Here is a 22,534-nt window from a genome sequence, read left to right as displayed (position 1 = left end):
CATTTATATAGTGTGCAAAAATACAAATAGGTAATGTAAGATAATCAAACATAATTAATGTTAAAGTGAAAAATACAACATGATGTTACAAAGACAAAAATATCATGATTAATACAAAACATGTGAATAAATAATCTAATATAATATATAAACATGTACATTAATAATCACATGAATTACATAAAAGTGCATTAAAGTGTCAATCATTATAACATAAGTTACAGCTGGCACTCACCCCCGAGTCATCGCGAACATCACACCTGTTGTATCTATGAAATTCAAGGTACTATATTATTACCGTCATGACACACCGAGGGCTCAGATTTTTTGTGAGAATCCCACTGCACATACTCAACATCCACTACTCCGGATCTCACTATCAACCAATCATATAATGGATAAGTGAGAGTCGAAAGATGGAAGTCACCTTACAGAGCGTGTCATGCGCGCATGCGTATTATCTCAAAAGAGACCATAGTCTCCATCTTGGAAAAGGTCAATTTAAGTACCCATCAGCTGTACTGTTACATCTAAAATTGCCAGATTTTTATTAATAACATAAACGCTGTGGTACCAACAAACTTGTTGATTGGGACATCGTCCTAAATACCGAACAATCATTTTCAAAAAAGAAATACATGTCAAACGGCATCAGCAAAAAAGCACTATATATCTGGTTCTCAGAACGGCCCAAACAAAGGAAGATCAGACCCCTGTATGTATGTGGCGGTATTATTCAGTAATATTATGGGAGTATTATTCAGTCACTATGTGGTTATGGTGTGGCAGTATTATTCAGTAACTTTATGGGGGTATTATTCAGTCACTATGTGGTTATAGTGTGGTGGTATTATACAGTAACAGTATGGGGGTATTATTCAGTCACTATGTAGTTATAGTGTGGCGGTATTATTCAGTAACCGTATGGGAGTATTATTCAGTAACTATGTGGTTATGGTGTGTTGGTATTATACAGTAACAGTATGAGGGTATTATTCAGTCACTGTGGTTATGGTGTGGTGTTATTATACAGTAACAGTATGGGGTTATTATTCAGTAACTGTGGTCATAGTGTGGCGTTATTATTCAGTAACCGTATGGGAGTATTATTCAGTAAATATGTGGTCATGGTGTGGCGGTATTATTCAGTGACAGTATGTGGGTATTATTCAGTCACTGTGGTTAAGGTGTGGAGGTATTATTCAGTAACAGTATGGGGTATTATTCAGTCACTATGTGGTTATGGTGTGGTGGTATTATTCAGTAACAGTATGGGGGTTTTATTCATTTACTATGTGGTTATGTTGTGGAGGTATTATACTGTAACAGTATGAGGTATTATTCAGTCACTATGTGGTCATGATGTGGCGGTATTATTCAGTAACAGTATAGGGGTATTCAGTCACTATGTGGTTATGGTATGGAGGTACTGTTCAGTAACAATATGGGGGTATTCAGTCACTATGTGGTTATGATGTGGCGGTATTATACAGTAACAGTATGGTGGTATTATTCAGTCACTGTGTTTATGATGTAGCGGTATTATCCAGTAACAGTATGGGGTATTATTCAGTCATTATGTGATTGTGGTATGTAGGTATTATTCAGTAACAGTATGGTGGTATTATTCAGTCACTATGTGGTTATGGTGTGGCAGTATTATTCAGTAACAGTATGGGGTTATTCAGTCACTGTGGTTATGATGTGGCGGTATTATCCAGTAACAGTATGGTGGTATTATTCAGTCACTGTGGTTATGATGTGGCGGTATTATTCAGTAACAGTATGGTGGTATTATTCAGTCACTATGTGGTTATGGTGTGGCCGTATTATTCAGTAACAGTATGGGGGTATTCAGTCACTATGTGGTTATGGTGTGGAGGTATTATCCAGTAACAGTGTTCTGGTATTATTCAGTCACTGTGGTTATGATTTGCGGTATTATCCAGTAACAGTATGGTGGTATTATTCAGTCACTATGTGGTTATGGTGTGGTGGTATCATCCAGTAACAGTATGGTGGTATTATTCAGTCACTGTGGTTATGATGTGGCGGTATTATCCAGTTTCAGTATGGTGGTATTATTCAGTCACTGTGGTAATGGTGTGTGTGTATTATTCAGTAACAGTATGGGGGTATTATTCAGTCACTATGTGGTTGTGGTGTTGAGGTATTATTCAGTAACAGTATGGGTGCATTATTCAGTCACTGTGGTTATGATGTGGCGTTATTATCCAGTAACAGTATGGTGGTATTATTCAGTCACTGTGGTAATGGTGTGGGGGTATTATTCAGTCACTATGTGGTTATGGTATGGCAGTATTATTCAGTAACAGTATGGGGGTATTCAGTCACTATGTGGTTATGGTGTGGTGGTATTATCAAGTAACATTTTGGTGGTATTATTCAGTCACTGTGTTTATGATGTGGCGGTATTATCCAGTAACAGTATAGTGGTATTATTCAGTCACTATGTGGTTGTGGTGTGGAGGTATTATTCAGTAACAGTATGGGGGTATTCAGTCACTATGTGGTTATGGTGTGGAGGTATTATCCAGTAACAGTGTTCTGGTATTATTCAGTCACTGTGGTTATGATGTGGCGGTATTATCCAGTAACAGTATGGTGGTATTATTCAGTCACTATGTGGTTATGGTGTGGTGGTATCATCCAGCGACAGTATGGTGGTATTATTCAGTAACTATGTGGTAATGGTGTGGGGGTATTATTCAGTAACAGTATGGGGTATTATTCAGTCTTTATGTGGTTGTGGTGTGGAGGTATTATTCAGTAACATTATAGTTGTATTCTTCAGTCACTATGTTTGTTGTGGTGTGGAAGTATTATTCAGTAACATTATGGTGGTATTCAGTCACTATGTGGTTATTGTGTGGCGGTATTATTTGGACCTTATAATGTATTGTTATTGGTAACATTGGTCTTATTATAGTGAGTTGTGTTCAGTAACAGTATGGGGTTATTAGTCAGTCACTATATGGTTATATTGTGGCGGTATTATTCAGTAACAGTATGTAGCTAATATTTCATCTGGTATAATGGTATGATTTAATAACTGTATATGTATATAGATAATTTTTTTGTCTGAGGGGGGGGGGAATATGCTTTGGGGCACTCCTGGATGCGCTAGAAGTCAGTGATGCAGTTCTCTGCACATTGCCTTCTGAATTGACTGCATTATTGATACACTAAGATGGTGAGGGTCCTGACTGACATTTATCCATTTATTCATGCGTAGATATGACTCCCGAATAAATACAGCTACATCATTCATTAACTGAAATAGTGATGCACCTGGAATCACCACCTTTGTGGTATCTGCCAGCACTAAATTCAGTACATGAGCATAGCACCAGACATGGATTTGGCCTGGTGACTCTGCTGAACCACGCAGAAAACCCTCTATATTGTCCTTGCATGTTTGCAGCTCCATCCTTAGAATAGGCAATACAATGTGTTATGTCTATTTTGCATGACTGGAGAACTCCTAGGAATTTACCCGACATAAGAGATAATGGGCTTTAGACACCAGCAATGGAAGAATTAAGCAAACACTTGCTCAAATTTGATGAAAGAGCCACAACTGACAAAAAGCTTGTAATTGTTCTTCTTTGTGTGGTTTACATGCATTCATTTATCATTTATGTTTTAATAAATTACTGTTTTTTTAAGGGGTTATCCAGGACTTTAAAATTGATGGCCTGTTCTTATGATAGGCCATCAATATCAGATCGGTGGGAGTCTGACTCTTGGCACCCCTGCCGATCAGATGTTTGAAGGTGCCTTCATTGTTTATCAGGCACAGATCTGTAGTTTTAGTATAGTAGCAGCTGTACCTGGTATTACATCTCAGAGCAGCTCAGTCCCAGTCAAGTCAATCCAAAACTTCTCATAACCTACAAGCTGACAAACATATTTCACATTCACCACATAGCAAGTGGGCCTGTGTTCTATCAAATTCCAGGGCTGAATTTCAGTCCCAGTCAGGCCCTGGTCAGGCGTAATGAAGATAATTGATATGAGGTCAGGCGCAGAAAGGGTTTCCCAATAATTTCTTATTGTCATGACATAAGAGACAATTTTGATACAAAGTTTCTAAAATCAGACGTGTTTATCTCGACCAGTGAGTGCTCAGCCAACTTTCAATAATATTCTGTGGAAAAATAAAAATAGTGAAAATTACCCAATTTGGCTCCATATGATATATCACATTCTACCTATAAATGACTGAATACAACTCGATATAGGTCGAGGGGAATTGGGCAAGAGACCCTCACTGAAGTTTCACCAGATAGTATCAAAGAATACCAAAAGATATATCCACAATGAAATATATTTCCTAATTACATTAAGTGGATAATCCACATTGAAACCATGTGGAGCCAATGTGTTTAGGTGGTAAATCCATCTTACTTCTAAGTATAAATTCTCTATCCCCCCCCCCCCCCCGTTTTAATTATGGAACATGATCTATAATCATAAACTTAAAGCTATCAACAGGATGCCCTACTTCCATAAAGTGTCTAGCAACAGGTAGCTCACTCTTACCAGTACTGATGCTTGATTTGTGATTATTCAGTCTTAAGCGGCATTCAGTAGTTGTTTCACCAACACAAAGTAGATGACAGGGACATTGAAGTACATAAATTACATAATCATGTCTAAATGTCAAAGTAAATCTGACATCTAATTTCTCTAATGAGAGAGGGTGTGTAAAGGTATTTCCCCTAAGCATAAGGGGACAATTGTCACAGGACATACAGGGGTAACTGCCCTTCCTACATCTTCCAGATTGTGCATCTTGACCCACAGGTTTAGAGGTCTGTATATCTGATTTAACTGTTTTATCTCTCAGATTATTTGGCCTCTTATATGAAAACAGAGGAGGTAGAGAGAATTCAGGTATATGTTTATAGAAATTACCTAGCACAGCCCAATGTTTATGGATAATCCTCCTTACGTTGGGGCTATATTGGCTAAATGTACTAACCATCGCAATCCTGCTATGTTTATCAATTCTGTTATTAGGTGCCAGTAGTACATCTCTGTCCATCAACTTAACCTTATCCAAGTGTCTCGTTACTATTTTCCTAGGATAACCTCTCTTAACAAATTTGTTTGACATGTCAATTATATGTCTGAATCAATACTATTAAGGAAGGTAAAAAAAATCTTCCAACAATAGGAAATCACCCATCCAAATAGCAAAGATGTCATCTATGTATCGCCACCACCTAAACAAATGCGAGAAGTGGTGGGATACATAGATGAACGTCTCCTCAAGGTCTGCCATAACAATGTTGCCATATGTGGGTGCCATATTCATCCCCATGGCTGTAACTCTTAACTGTAAATAAAATGTATCATCAAACAAGAAATGATTATGAACAATATCCAAGAGAGCTGGAATAAATTCCCTACATGCATCTGAATATGGTGATGTATACAGGGCCTTCTTGACGCAAGCCAAACCCCTATCATGCTTGACAGGCTTGTGACGTCAAAGGACACAAGAATTGCATTAGGGGGGACTGTCACTTTCATGATTTTAATAAGAAAATTTGAAGTATCCTTAATGTATGACTTAGAGTTAATTGCAAAACTCCTAAGAACCTTATCTAAAAAGATAGCTGTTGGACTAAGAGGAGAGTCTCTACCTGAGACAGTCGGTCTACCAGGTGGTGGCTTTAAGTTTTTATGAATCTTTGGTAAGATGTAAAGTAAAGGAGTCACTGGATTACAGGATATTAAATATGTATGTAAATCCTTATCTATCAAATCAATGGCATAGTATTATGTATAACCACCTTCATCCGTTTAAGGATCTGTGCTCTAGGATCTATCTCAACACATTTGTAATCTAAATTGTCATCCAACTGTCGTCTGATTTCCCCAATATACATGGATCGGTCCATAACGACGACCGCACCACCTTTATCAGCGGGTTTAATTACTAGGTCGTCGTTATGGACCAATCCCTTAAGGGCACTGGTCTCTTCAAATGACATATTTTTAGTATTTGAGAAATTACGATTCATGGACCATCCTCCCTTTAGTTCTTCAATATCATTTTTTACTGTAGAGATAAATGTCTCAACCACGTGCATGTTGTTAGGTGGCTGGGCAATACTTCTATTGTACAAACCCCATTCTTTCAGGGTTAGTTCAGTTCTATCTATATCAACTGATGTAGTCGAAGGCTGGTCCCTAAGTGAGAACCATGCTTTTAATCTTACAATTCTAAAAAAATTATGTGAGTCAACATCGAAATGAAACCAATCAACCTGGGGGTTGGACAAAACAATAAGCCCTTATTTAATACAGAGAACTCAGTAGCAGTTAACACATACATGGAGATATTTACCACTAGTTGTTGTGAACTGGACTCATTTTCTTTGAGCCCCCTGTGGTCTCCAGTTCCTCCCGCTTCTGATTCTTGTAGTGTCTATTGAATCTGCGACCTCCCCTCCTTGTGCGCCTCCTGTATCCCGATTCCTGTGGAATATCCTGTGGAATTTAGTCTAAAAAATCTCAAGTTGATTCTGGTCTTGTAGTACTCTTGTTTCTGGGTTTGTTCCTCTGTATATTCCTTTTCCATTTTGGTCATCCTGTTGCCAGTTGTATATCCGAATGGTCATGTAGTCTTCCTGGTCTCTAAACCATTTATGTCTCTATATATTATATATTTATATTATAATATATATATATATATCACCTTCCTGATATCCGCCATATATATGGGAGGGGAACGTGGGATGGGGTAACATGGAGTGGGCTCACAGGATGAGCCCTCTCCATAGAACAAGCGTATCTGCTTGGTGTTACAGCCTTCACTTCTGCTTGATCCTGCTCGTTTAACCTTTTAAATTACGTGGTAAATAGCGACTGCAGCGTTTAAATGACTAGAAACAGGGGGGCGGCACCCTGTAGCTTTCAAACGGCCCCCCCGCGACATGATTTCAGGGTGCCGTTGGTTGGCATGGCAGTCTGGGGGCCTGATGAAGACCCACAAGTCCACCATCTTTGTACTCTTATAAAGCCCTTCCGGAGGCTGTCAGTATCACAATATACTGCAATACATTAGTATTAACGATTAACTAATGATCACTGGTTCAAGTACCCTATAGGGACAAGTAAAAACAGTAAATTAAGTTTTTTAATAAATTTAAAAAAAATAACTCCGAAAAGCCCCCATTTTCATATTTTCCCCCATGCACCATGTAAAACAAATAATAATAAATTAACATAACTGGTATCGATGCATCCGTAAACATCTGAACTATTACAATATATCATTATTTAGTCCGCACGGTGAACGCAGTAAAAAATAAAAATGCCAGAATCGCCATTTTTTGGTCACTTCATCTCCCACAAAACATGGAATAAAAAGTGATGAAAAAAAAGTCTCATGTACCAATAGAAACTACAGCTTGCCCCGCAAAAAATAAGCAATCGAGGGAAAAATAAAAAAAGTTATGCTTGTCAGAACATGGTGACAAAACTCTAATTTTATTTTTAACAATCGTTTTTTTCCTGATAAAAGTAGTAAAACATGAAAAAAACTTTATAAATTTGGTTTTGCTGTAATCATCTTGACCCGCAGAATGAAGTTAATGCGCCGTTTTTACAGCACAGTGAACGCCGTAAAAACCAAACCACCCAAATTGAGGAATCGCTGTTTTTTTCCTATTTTACCACACAAATATTTTTATTCCAGTTTCCCGCTACATTATATGGTACAATAAATGGTGCCGTGAAAATCTACAACTTGTCCCGCAAAAAACAAACCCCCATACGGCAATATTGATAGAAAAATAAATAAGTTATGGCTTTTGGAATGTGGAGAGGAAAAAACGAAAGTGAAAATACGAAAAATGGCGTCGGGAAAGTGTGTGTTTATGTATATATATACACACACACACACACACACACACACACACACACACACACACACACACACACACAGTGCTAAAATATAGCATCATGCTATATATTAGCATGATGCAGGGATCCAGTGATTGCAGCACTTGTCTGTCTTTACTCTTGCCTTGCAGAAAATGTCTGTATAAATACTATATGCTGGGGAGAGATTGCAGCAGGAGATTCTGTGACCTGATTGGCTCGTGCACAAGTTAAAAGCAAAGCATCCTGGGATATAAGGGCACAAGCTCTGGCCTCAGTTTCCCTAGCAGATGTCACAATTAGGAAGTGGTTATCCATTTCAATATGCAGCAAGAGAAGATTTTACGTTTACTCTCTGACATGTATAACGGCTGGATCTCGGGTTACGAAGTAGCTGCACAATATGTATCGTTGTAATTGTAGTGAAAGGCTATTAAAAATGATTTTTAGGCAATGTCATTGTAGGTACGCTTTAAATGGGTTCTTATAGTAAATTCTGTAAATGAGCACAAAAAGTTATTTGCAATGTATACTAGATAGAAGTGAATTGGTCTGAGCTGCAATAAGCCTCACATATGGACGAACCACTGTGCTGTGTAAACGATAAAGTGGTCGTTACGCACAATGCTTAATGTTTTACTCCCAAAAAAATCACAAAATTTAAGTTCATTTTCTAAAAAGCTAAATGGAGAATAATTGATAGCAGTCCTGTGTACGCAAATTTATTGGAGACGGTCACTGCTATTTCCAACTATGTAACTACTGTTTTCAACCAATTCCTGCTAGAGAATGTAGCTAATGCTCTGTTCACATCTGCGTTTTGGCTTACAATGGGGTCCGTTGGGTTCCATCGAGGAGTCTATAGATGAACAGTTTCCTTGCTATCCCCATATACAAATCACTGATGACAGTGATCTATTGGTAACAGTCCTTTATTCCACTGTTACCGGTATTCTGTATAGACAGACATGCAAAGAAGAACTGAATATTTCAGTTCCCTGTTACAGTACAGAATCGGGCTGTTAGTGTGACAGCCCGATCCTACCGATGGCGCGGAGTGCAAGAGCCTGCAGTGCCATCAAAGACAGCAGGTAAATGAACAGGCTGCAGTCAGAAGGACCTGTTCCTTAGCCCATTAATTTACGTGGTGTGGGCTGGAAGGGGTTAATGATATGTATCTACAAGCGTTATAGGGTTTATAGAGACTACAGGGGTCACAGTAGGTCTCTGATGACATAGGCAAACATTCTAAATTTGGGGTGGACATCAATTCCTCTTGAAACTTTTGGACAGGAGCTGCAAGTTAAGATTTGCTGGAAATATAAATCCTTGTTTTTATGGGGTCTTTTATCATGTGACTGCAATAGAGGTCATCCTTTCTGAATGGTGTATTGAGCCCCACCTCCAGTAATAAGTAAAGCTGTAGGGGATTACGGGCCGCAGCAATGGATCTTCTTGAACGTCACCACTGCAAAAGTAACACTAGCGCTTGGCCTTGCCCTTGTTTCCCAGTCTCCATCTTGGGAAACACATCCTTAGGGCTTTTTATATATATAATAAAATGTATTACCATTTCTTTTGAGTGCAGAAATAACATCTTCTATGATTATGATGAGTATGATGAGTACTTGAGTTTTTGAAAGTGTCCCACAAATTGTATTCTGATTTTTGCATAAAGCAAAAAAACAAAAATATATAAAAAAGCCAATTGTAACTTTGAGGAAAATACCCTATTTTTACAATGGGGTTCGTTGGTTTCCGCAAAGGTGTCCGTCATTTCAACCGGCATAATATTCCTGCATGCAGCGCTAATTATGTTTTACGGAACCCGTGCAGATGTAACATAGTCTAACATGTCCTTATTATACCTTTGCAGGACATTGTAAATCAATATTAAATGAATGCTTTACAGTTTATACATGGAATAAATGTATCACTTGACAAATGTTTCTTCCATAGCTCCGGAGCTGGGAATGTAGCTGACCGGGTATTAGCTCAGCTTTTGACGGAAATGGATGGCATAGAACAATTGAAAGATGTGATGATATTGGCAGCTACAAATCGTCCTGATTTAATAGACAAGGTAAGACTAGATTTTTTTTATTGCATTCTCCAACATTTTTCGGTATACAAGTTCACGTACATTTAAGAGGAAATGAAGAGAAATGTAGAAATAAAAAGGAGTTAGCATAGTTTGTAGTCTTGTTAGGTTTGTATACTTGTTTGTTGTGGTAAAGCCTATACTTGAGTGAAGCACCTGGTCGAACCCGTTTCTTTGAAGCCGGATTCTACACCACCTACATTACACTTTACTTCCCTGGCTTCAGATACTGTTTTGAATGAATGACACCAAGGATGTCACATTATTAGTGAAGTTTGGCACCAGGGTTAGAACTATATGGCTAGCGGGTTACAACCATATCACTGCCACTTGGCACCTGGGGCAGCATCATATAGCAGACACTTGGCCCTACAGCTAGCACTGTAGACTGCAATACATCAGCACAATACTCTTTTCCACTTTTGAGTTTCCATACTAATATTTATGCCTTGTTTCTTCATTTGCCATTTAGTTTGTCATTAGTTCTTTGTTGTAAATTGTCCTTACATGTCATATATTTACTTTTCAGTTATATTTTAATATTTTTTTCTTTAATAACTAATGTGGCACAACAGCACCTTTTGCATTTGGATGTGGCTCTCACGCTAAAAATGTGTGTGGACCTTTGACTTGTATTCCGTATTAAAAAGTGTTAATATACTATTACTGACCAAAATGTTACTTTTTAACACCCTTATTACCCTTTCTTGTTTTAGCTAAATAATGCACTTAATACCTTATTACAATGGTTTTCAAGATCATGAAGTAACAATATAGCGGTGCAGGAATAGAAAAATATTACTCTTTGCAGGAATATGAGTGGTGCATAGCAGCCCTTCAAAATAGTGCTCCACTTTTCAGTGCCAGGTGGTAAAGTCCGTACAGTGCCTGCAGGCTTGTGCATTTTCATGGTTCTGCTTAAGTATAGGGTAATGTTCAGTTACCTAATGAAAGAAGTGGAGATCTGCAATCTATCATTGTAGCTGAAAGTCTTCTTAATCCTTTCATGACCAGAGCAAAATGTAACTTTTTTGAATGCTGCGTTCTAAAGGTGATTTTTAAAAAAATGTTTTGTTAGTTTACTCCAACATTTATTGTTTCCTTTTTTGCGGGACACATATGCCCACATTTACTTATGCTGTCTAATGGTTAGATCGCAGAAACTTAGACTAGCTAGCCACAAAATGCGCCAAATTTATCACAATGGTGCATGCTGTATCTGTATGATAATTTTGGTGTATTTTGTATAACCTGTAAGACACTTTTCTCTTCCTTATACCACTTCCGATTTGGCGCCAGAATTATGACAGTTTTTTGTTGCATTTTTAAAGCACATTTTAAGCCATACCCCCTGCAGCAAGTCATGCTCCTTTACCACTAAGACAGTCCCATTTTTGAGAAAAAAAAACTGTCTAGTAAGGTGCAAACATCAAAATTGCACCAATTTGTGTCAAACCAGACACAGTAGTAAATTTTCCCCATAGCGCTTTATTATAATTTGAAATTGAAGCCGATATTAACTCATTGTGGACATTTTTTTAAATTTTTGTTTTAAGGGGAAAATGGTCAGAAACAGGAAAAAGTATTTTTTCTCATGTTTTCATGCTTTGTTTTAAGGTATTTTTGTTAAATGAATGAATTTAACCCAAAAAATGTATCCTCTTATTCTCCCTCACATAGCAATGTCATGTTTGTGTATATTGTATAACATATGACTTTGCTTTAGCGCCGAGTACCAACATATTTTTTTTATCTGTGAATATATCTCCATCCAATAGATTTAGATGCAGGCTCTGTACATTGATGATAATCATCCAAGTACAGAGTTTTTTTTTGTAAAGGTGCAAAAGCAGATAGGGCCGGGGTAGAGCAGACTAAAATTGGTGACCGAGGGTAATTATTTTATCTTTGAAGTAACATACATACTGCCTGACAGGAACTTAGTAATGGCTGAGCACCTGACGTCCATGCAAAATGTGAAAAGTATGTACAGTATATGCACTCAATACTCAAATGCTGTGTTATATCAAGTCCAGAGTCATTGCAGCCGTCTACCCGGAAATTTTCGAGCACTTCATGCTTCCCTCTGCTGACAAGCTTTATGGAGATGTTGATTTCATTTTCCAGCAGGACTTGGCATCTGCCCACACTGCCAATAGCAATACCTGGTTTAATAGCCACAGTATCGCTGTGCTTCATTGGCCAGCAAACTTGCCTGACCTAAACCCAGGGTTGCCAACCACCAATTAATTTTTTCCTGGACAAGTTGGCCCAAAATCACGGACAAACAGAATTTTTTACGGACAGTCTTTGAAAATTGAGAATAACATGTTTCTCGGACTTAAAACATTAATATAACCAGGTTAGCTATGATAATTGTGAATTAGAAAGTGATAATAATTAAAAATTATAATAGGTTCAGGTCAACTATCCATTTTTCCTTTTTGTAATGTTCAGTTCAAGGCTGCGGCACTAAAACTTGCAGACAATACGTACTCAACTCTAGGAAGATCGGTGCAATTTATAAAGAGAGTGCGACATGGATCACTGGAGATATAACTACATACTACATATACACGCATTAAAACACACACACTACATGTACACATACTGCACACACTACATACATACTACATATTAACACACTGCAGACATACATACATACATACATACACACATACATACTGCATATACTATACACACACTGCTTACATATATACTGCCCACACGCTACATATACACATACTGCATACATATATACTGCACACATATACACTGCACACATGCATACATACTGCCCACGCACTACATATACACACAATGCACACATACATACTGCACACACATACATACTGCACACATACATAAATACTGCACACACATACTGCACAAATAAATACATACATACATACTGCACACATACATACATACATACATACATGCTGCACACATACATACTGCACACATACATACATACATACACACATACATACATACATACATACATGCTGCACACATACATACTGCACACACTACATATATACACAATGCACACATACATACATACATACATACTGCACATACATACTGCATACACATACATACTGCACATACATACTGCATACACATACATACTGCACACACATACTGCACACACACACATACATACTGCACACACATACATACATGCTGCACACATACATACTGCACACACTATATATATATATATACACAATGCACACATACATACTGCACATACATACTGCACACACATACATACTGCACACGCATACTGCACACACATACATGCATGCTGCACACATACATACTGTACACACACTACATATATACATAATGAACACATACATGCATGCATACATACATACATACACACTGCAAATCCATACTGCACACACACGCATACTGCACACCCATACATACTGCACACACATACATACTGCGCACACACATACATACATACATACTGCACGCATACATATATACATACATACTGCACACATACATACACAAATACATACATTGAGGCACACTCCAGTCACCTCTTTGGCTTTAGATACATTGACACTTAGCTCCTTCCTGCAGTCTGCTCCTTCGGCAACTTTTGTCTCCTCTCACTTCTTCAGCAGGGGGTGATGCTCCAGTGCTGGGTGGAGGGGTGTACAGATTGAAATTAGGAGCTGAAGGGGCTATTAAGGAAGTACTGGGCTGTACAGGGCAGAGACATTTTAGCAGCAGCTATACAGGTCAGCGGTGCAGACACAGTGAAGGAGCAGGGTGCTGCTGACCTGTACAGCTGCTGGCCAGTGAATTAGAAGCAGAGCAGGGACTTCACACATCAGCGGTACAAGCTGAAGTAACGGCCGCCCAGCGTCCTGCTCTGCATATATTCTCCTGTGCCACGAGTCAGGTCCCAGCCAAGCCGCTCTCTCTCTCTGCCGTCAGATTTCCTGCACTCCGTTATCCTCCTCCTCTCTGGCGGGCAGGAGGCCCCTGCTAGTACTACACACCAGACGTGGTGCGCGGAGGCTGGGAAGACTGCTAACAATGTACTACATGAGAGGTCATCACGCAGCCTGCGTGTGACCTGGCGCATACAACTTGCACATGCGTAGCTCCTTGGACAACAAAAATATATAGAAATCACGGACACATTCTTTGTATTCTGGACACAACGAACAGTTGCCAAAAGTCTTCTCATTTCACGGACTGTCCGTGAATTAACGGACGGTTGGCAACCCTGCCTAAACCCCATAGAGAATCTATGGGGTATTGTCAAGAGGAAGATGAGAGACACCAGACCCAACAATGCACTCTTTGAATTGAATTACTGAAATAAATCAACTTTTTGATGATATTCTAATTCATTGAGAAGGACTAGTCTGTGTGTGTGTGTGTGTGTGTGTGTGTGTGTGTGTGTGTGTGTGTGTGTGTGTGTGTGTATGTATGTCTATATATATATATATCTATATAGATATATATATATCTATATATACACTACCGTTCAAAAGTTTGGGGTCACCCAGACAATTTTGTGTTTTCCATGAAAACTCACACTTATATTTATCAAATGAGTTGAAACATGACTAGAAAATATAGTCAAGACATTGACAAGGTTAGAAATAATGATTTTTATTTCAAATAATAATGTTCTCCTTCAAACTTTGCTTGCGTCAAAGAATGCTCCATTTTCAGCAATTACAGCATTGCAGACCTTTGGCATTCTAGCTGTTAATTTGCTGAGGTAATCGGGAGAGATTTCACCCCATGCTTCCAGAAGTCCCTCCCACAAGTTGGATTGGCTTGATGGGCACTTCTTGCGTACCATACGGTCAAGCTGCTCCCACAACAGCTCTATGGGGTTGAGATTTGGTGACTGCGCTGGCCACTCCATTACAGATAGAATACCAGCTACCTGCTTCTTCCCTAAATAGTTCTTGCATAATTTGGAGGTGTGCTTTGGGTCATTGTCCTGTTGTAGGATGAAATTGGCTCCAATCAAGCGCTGTCCACAGGGTATGGCATGGCGTTGCAAAATGGAGTGATAGCCTTCCTTATTCAAAATCCAATTTACCTTGTACAAATCTCCCAATTTACCAGCACCATAGCAACTCCAGACCATCACATTACCTCCACCATGCTTGACAGATGGCGTCAGGCACTCTTCCAGCATCTTTTCAGTTGTTCTGCGTCTCACAAATGTTCTTCTGTGTGATCCAAACACCTCAAACTTCGATTCGTCTGTCCATAGCACTTTTTTCCAATCTTCCTCTGTCCAATGTCTGTGTTCTTTTGCCCATATTAATCTTTTCCTTTTATTAGCCAGTCTCAGATATGGCTTTTTCTTTGCCACTCTGCCCTGAAGGCCAGCATCCCGGAGTCGCCTCTTCACTGTAGACGTTGACACTGGCGTTTTGCGGGTACTATTTAATGAAGCTGACCGTTGAGGACCTGTGAGGCATCTATTTCTCAAACTAGAGACTCTAATGTACTTGTCTTGTTGCTCAGTTGTGCAGCGGGGCCTCCCACTTGTCTTTCTACTCTGGTTAGAGCCTGTTTGTGCTGTCCTCTGAAGGGAGTAGTACACACCGTTGTAGGAAATCTTCAGTTTCTCTGCAATTTCTAGCATGGAATAGCCTTCATTTCTAAGAACAAGAATAGACTGTCGAGTTTCACATGAAAGCTCTCTTTTTCTAGCCATTTTGAGAGTTTAATCGAACCCACAAATGTAATGCTCCAGATTCTCAACTAGCTGAAAGGAAGGTCAGTTTTATAGCTGCTCTAAACAGCAAAACTATTTACAGCGGTGCTAACATAATTGCACAAGGGTTTTCAAGTGTTTTCTAATCATCCATTAGCCTTCTAACACAGTTAGCAAACACAATGTACCATTAGAACACTGGAGTGAAGGTTGCTGTAAATGGGCCTCTATACACCTATGTAGATATTGCATTAAAAATCAGACGTTTGCAGCTAGAATAGTCATTTAGCACATTAACAATGTATAGAGTGTATTTCTGATTAATTTAATGTTATCTTCATTGAAAAAAACTGTGCTTTTCTTGCAAAAATAAGGAAATTCCTAAGTGACCCTAAACTTTTGAACGTTAGTGTATGTGTATGTATATATACACACACAAACGCACATTTATTTAAGTAACATAAAGCATGCTTGATAAAGGTCCTATAGCAGGACGGAAACATTGCAGCTTGTGCTGGCTTAATAAACCACCATTTTTTTTTTACTAACACGGAGTGCTGTGGGATTTTCTTCAATATTGATCTATATCCCCTGGATCGGGATTATCTACTTGCACCTGAGACCATCTTGGAATTGCATTTTGAGTGCTGCTGCTTTTCCATTTTATATATATATATATATATATATATATATATATATATATATATATATATATATATATACACTAAAGCTAAATATAACTTAATGAAGAAAATAGCATACTCTGCCCTATTTTTTTTACTATGGTTTTAAAATGGGCATGTGTCTGAAATATCTCTGTATTTGTGATTCTTCGGAGTAATACATAAGACTGAATTCACTTAAGTTTATTTTTAAGGGGTTAATTTCCAATGCCCATTAACAAAGAAGATAAGGAGTGTCATACAAAACTAACTACACCAACGTGGGTCTTAGAGGGAGCTGAGAAATGGGATAAATTTGTCTCCTATTGAGCTGGATGTTAATCCCCGACACATTAGCCGGGATGCAGAGCACAAGGCACAGAATAAAGACAGGGTCTGCTGTCTGTGATGGCACCCTGGGGCCCTTGACAGCCTTTCTCCACCTTATCACAGAGTGTAGAAAAGATGCATCCTCAAGTGTCCAATTTACATAAGAATGACAGGATGTGATTGGACAAATGAAGATGAATGAAAGGCAGTGATGTCAGCCAGGGCTATTGTCTGAAGATGGATGGGGGGCCTGAGTTCCATCAGGCTTCAGGGGCTTCCTCACAGCATAGAATAGCAGCAGAAAGGACACCAAAACACAAAGGGGATCATTGAATGCCAGACAGATGGGAGTTTATATTTCCTTAGTAGCTGTCATTTGCTGTGATCTCGTAAGGCTGGAGTCTCTTCATTAAAATAAACATTTGCGTGACAGGATCATGAAAGATTTCTTGGTTATGTGAATAATAGGAAGAAAGAAACAAAACCAGATACTTTTTCTTGTCCTATCGCAGTCATGTTAGGTAAAACCCCTATACTTCTTCCTAATCAAGTGAATGCACGGCACAGAAATGTTGTAGGCACCTTTCTACTTCCATTAGAAGCTAGCATGAGGCAGTCTGTCAGAAAAACAGTCCCATAGGGTCAAATTGAAGAAGGGAACTTGGACCGCACATCCACAATATTAATCAATAAACATGAACATGAGGTTCTTTGTTATCATTTTGATAAAATTATATAAGCCCGCTTGCGAGCATGAGGCAGTCTGTCAAAAATCAAACAGTCACTATAAGGGTATAGTCACATAGGGCAGTGATGGTGCATCATCACAGTATAGATAAAGCCGCAGTTACAATTTTATGAAGGACATGGTTCTTAAAACATCTTCCTAGAACCGAATCTATGGAAACTGCATTGTGGCAGATCTCTCGCACTCCATGCACCTTAATGCCCTTCATATCTGTGTCTGCACAGGTATATTGCTACTTTGTATCTTCCCCAATTTTGCACAAAACATGGCTGGACCATTGAGCACTGCAGAATATGTTGGCGGCAAGGTTATTAGTATTCTTCTTCTTATTATTATTATTATTATTAATAATAATAATAATAATAATTTAACCTAAATAAAAACCACAACTTAAGTTATGTACTTATGGTTTTCATTGCTTTGTTTCTCAATGGAAGTTAATAAAGAAAAATAAATGACAAAAAGCAACACAAAAACACCACAAGTAGTGCATTCTGCAGTGTACAAAAATGCAGCGTGCTCTAAAACAACATGCGTTTTCACTGTGCTACGCAGAAATGTATAAACGTTACAACCATTGCTTCTAGATCAAATAACCAAATCCTTGCTAGAATATATCCTATTTATATTTGTGAAAAACAAAACTGATCTTATAATGCACCGGAAATGTGATGATGAATATATCGGTTATATACAGTATAATAAGCATCAAGAAGTGAATGCGGTCGTTTTAACATACGTATATGCTTTTTTGAATACTCTTTGGAGCCGGCGCATCCATTTAGCTTGAAATGAATGCTAAAGTTTTATTGTAATCCCTTCCATTAGAATGTTTTTATTTTTATTATTATTATATGTTTATGTTAAATTTGGCTGAAATGTAGTATACTTTTTTTATTTTAACTTGACAACTACCACAACAATACATACATTTTTACATCTTTTTTTTTTGTTAGCAATTTATTCTCATGTTAAAAAGCACAGATAGGAAAAAAAGAGTGAATCGAACTTAAAATAAGTTCACATTATATTCTCCATCATAAAGATTTAACACTTTTCTGGAAACAGAGCTTATGTAATTGCTTAAAGTGTTATTAGTTGCTGTCATGCACGCCACAAGCAATCTATTATGTGAACTGTCATGAAGATCACGCATGACAGTCGTAGTAAATACTCTTTAGTCACTGCCTGGCGGCTGACAGTAGGTGGCATTGCTGGCAGCTCGCCAGCATTTTCTTGCTTGCATAAGTCAGTGTGCAGTTCCCATTTCTATTCTACACCTGTATGTCACCAGCATCCTTTGTCAGTCAGCAAAGACATTTCTACAAAATGGTGATCTCCTAATTATTTTATTTAAGGGTAGGAGAATTGTAATACCTACTTAGGCTCTTGTGTGTAATCTTGCCAAAGTAAAATAAACAGTGTAAGTAAGCAACTGAAGTGACTCGAAGATTGTTGTGCCCACTTCCTATTTGACCTACTAAGGTAAAGAAATGACTTTTCTCTTCATGCCACAGGTAACTTACCTCCCAACCGTCTCGGATCCGGCGGGACAGTCCCGGTTTCTCACCGCTGTCCCGGGCGTTCTGCAGAATGTCCCGCCGGGCGCTGCAGCTATATCAAAACAGCTGATCGCTGCTGACAGGCGCCCTGCATGGCAGACATCTGCAGCAGCGATCAAAAGAAGGCAGGAGTCTTGCGGCAGTGTTCTCACTGGGATCGATGCCGACACGGGAGTGGACCAGTCCAGTCACCTGACCTTACCGGTAGTAGGGCAGTAGGGCCGGCTACCTCTTATAAGGGGGTTGTGTTGCGCTACCTACGGCGAGCTATTTACAGGGGGGCTGTGTCTGGCGCTATGTACAGGGGGGGCTGTGTGGAGCAATCTACAGGGGGGCTGGATCTGGAGATATCTACAGGGGGGCTGTGTCTGGTGCTATGTACCGGGGGGCTGTGTGGAGCAATCTACAGGGGGGGCTGTATCTGGTGCTATGTACATGGGGGCTCTGTGTGGCACTTTCTACAGGGGGGCTGTATGTGGAGCTATCTACAGGGGGCTGTGTGGAGCTATCTACAGGGGACTGTGTGTGGCACTAACAGGGGGGGAAGTGTGTGGAGCTATCTACAGGGGGGCTGTGTGTGGTGCTATCTACAGGGGGGGCTGTGTGTGTAGCTATGTACAGGGGGGCTGTGTGTGGAGCTATCTACAGGGGGGCTGTGTCTGGCGCTATGTACAGGGGGGCTGTATCTGGAGCCATCTACAGGGGGGCTGTGTGGAGCAATCTACAGGGGGGATGTATCTGGAGCTATCTACAGGGGGCTATGTGTGGAGCTATCTACAGGGGCTTTGTGTCTGGCGCTATGTACATGGGGGCTGTGTGGAGCAATCTACAGGGGGGCTGTGTCGCGCTATTTACATGGGGGCTGTGTGTGGTGCTATCCACCGGGGGGCTGTGTGTGGGGCTATCTACCGGGAGGGCTGTGTGTGAAGCTATCTACAGGGGGGGCTGTATCTGGAGCTATCTACAGGGGGGCTGTGTCTGACGCTATGTACAGGGGGGCTGTGTGAAGCAATCTACAGGGGGGCTGTATGTGGAGCTATCTACAGGGGGCTGTGTCTGGCGCTATGTACAGGGGGGCTGTGTGGAGCAATCTACAGGGGGGCTGTATCTGGAGCTATCTACAGGGGGCTGTGTCTGGCGCTATGTACAGGGGGGCTGTGTGTGGAGCAATCTACAAGGGGGCTGTGTGTGGAGCCATCTACAGAGGGGCTGTGTGTGGAGTTATCTACAGGGGGCTGTGTGTGGCGCTATCTATCGGGGTGCTGTATCTGGAGCTATCTACAGGGGGGCTGTGTCTGGCGCTATGTACAGGGGGGCTGTGTGTGGAGCAATCTACAGGGGGGTTCTGGTGGATGATTTTTCCATTGACCGGTAGCAGAGTTTACACAACTGGAAAAAAAAAATCCCCATCATGTAACTCTGCTACCTGTCAATTGAAAAGTCATCCACCACAGGGTCTCCCTCTTGACTTTCATTGATCTCAGCCTTTGGTTTGTCCTGCAGCTGCTGCTGTGATGTGCAAATGTTATACCCAAGATAGGAAAAGTAACATAAAGACGACATAACCGGATCCATAATATCTGTGATATCCAGACAGTCTAGAGATCCGCAGTGAGAATGTGCGCTTGTTATTTACAGAAGGATCTGTCCGTAATTTGATGTGTTTATGCGGGATATTGGGCGTGGTTAGGGGGCGTGGCTTAAAATGTCCCTCTTTTCTGAATTCAAAAGTTGGGAGGTATGCAGGTATGTGCAGCGAAAAAACCTTGAACTGCCTGTGCCTTTTTTCTTGGCGTTTTTCGCTGCATTTTTTGCTCACAGCGTTTGAATCAAATGCAAGGATCGCGGGCAAATAACGCTGCGAAAAATGCCCAGGAACGAGCTCCGCAGTTTTTTTCTGCCTCCCATTGATTTCAACGGGAAGTCAGAGCCGGAAACAGTTCCAAGAAAGGGCATGCCACTTTTTTTCCCCCGCCGCCCTGGAAAAAAATGCCTCTGCCTCCCATTAAAATCGATGGGGGGCGATTTTGGAAGTTTTTTGGCGCAGTTTCACATCAAAATCAGTGCCAAGCAAGTCAGTGTGAACAGAGCCTTAGAATATTGCATATCTCAACTTCCTTCACCCCTTTGATATTAACTTAAATCGAGTTGGTTTTTGAGGCAGTATTTCTAGTTGTTAGACGGTATAGATCTTGAATGGTGACTAAAATGGTGGCAAATGCGATCAAAGAATATAATTTTGCGCTTACATTTTTTTTGCCTGAAATGATGACTGCACAGACATAGATTTAAAACATAACATTCTGCTGCCTGTTCCTGCCAATAGAATACAGCATACCGCATACTCTGTTATTATTTAAGAGGCTCTGTCACCACATTATAAGTGCCCTATCGCCTATATAAGGAGATCGGCGCTGTAATGTAGGTGACCGTGATGCTTTTTATTTTGAAAAACTATTTTAAACCACCAATTTTTAGCTTTATACTAATGAGTTTCTTAATGCCCAAGTGGGCGTGTTTTTTACTTTAGACCAAGTGGGCGTTGTACCAATCAGCGTCACACACTTCTCTCAATTCATTTCCACTGCACTAGCGATATAGTTATATTGTTATGTGCAGCTACATACACAAACACTAACATTACTGCAGTGTCCTGATAATGAATATACATCACTACCGGCCTGGACGTGATGTTTATTCAGAATCCTGACATGTCTGTAGCGTCTCTGTGAGATTCCAGCAATGCAAGCGTAATCTTGCGAGATTACGATGTAACCTGTCATTTCAAACGAGATTACGCTTGCCTTGCTGGAATCTCACAGAAAAGATTCAGAAGTGTCAGAATTCTGAATAACATCAAGTCCAGGCTGGTAGTGATGTATATTCATTATCAGGACACTGTAGTAATGTTAGGGTTTGTGTATGAGGCTGCACATAACGATATAACTATATCGCTAGTGCAGTGTAAATGAATGGAGAGAAGTGCATGACGCTGATTGGTCAGCATCGTACACTCCTCTGTACAACGCCCACTTGGTCTAAAGTAAAACACGCCCACTTGGGCATTAAGAAACTCATTAGCATAAAGCTAAAAATCGCTCATAAAGTGATTTAAAATAGATCGGTTTTTTTTAAATAAAAAGCATTACTATCATCTACATTATATAGGAGATAGGGCACTTATAATGTGATGACAGAGCCTCTTTAAGTTCAATGTATAACAGAATGCAGTAAGCTCCTACACTCCCTCTAGTAGCAGGTGCAGGTAACCACAGTGTAGAGCACATGATTTTCTCCTTAAGCGCTTTGGTCATTCCATAGTTTAGTGTAAATGTTGCAGTCAGTCAGTCCACAGTCTAGTGTAGACGCTGCTGCCTGTCAGTCCTCAGTCTAGTGTAGCTGCTGCAATCAGTCCACAGTTTAGTGTAGCCGCTATGGTTGGTCAGTCCACAGCCTAGTACAAATTCTGGCAATAGTCAGGCCACAGTCTAG

The 22,534-nt window shown here is 39.9% G+C and overlaps 1 protein-coding gene across 2 annotated transcripts in view; it reads left to right on the top strand.

Annotated features, from left to right (window-relative positions):
* Nucleotides 1-22,534, top strand: part of AFG2A (AAA ATPase AFG2A) — a 524,877-nt gene that overhangs the window by 216,464 nt on the left and 285,879 nt on the right. For both annotated transcript variants that reach the window (XR_012883023.1, XM_075860478.1), the window contains exon 14: nt 9,880-10,003. Coding sequence is in view for 1 of the 2 variants with exons in the window: in XM_075860478.1 (XP_075716593.1) it covers nt 9,880-10,003 (124 nt within the window). In the remaining variant the exon portion in view is untranslated. The remainder of the gene's footprint in view (nt 1-9,879; nt 10,004-22,534) is intronic.

Source organism: Rhinoderma darwinii, chromosome 1 (genome assembly GCF_050947455.1).
Source record: "Rhinoderma darwinii isolate aRhiDar2 chromosome 1, aRhiDar2.hap1, whole genome shotgun sequence".
Lineage (NCBI taxonomy): Eukaryota > Metazoa > Chordata > Amphibia > Anura > Rhinodermatidae > Rhinoderma > Rhinoderma darwinii.
The sequence above is the reverse complement of the archived record's forward strand: the minus strand, read 5'-3'. Positions and strand labels throughout refer to the sequence as shown.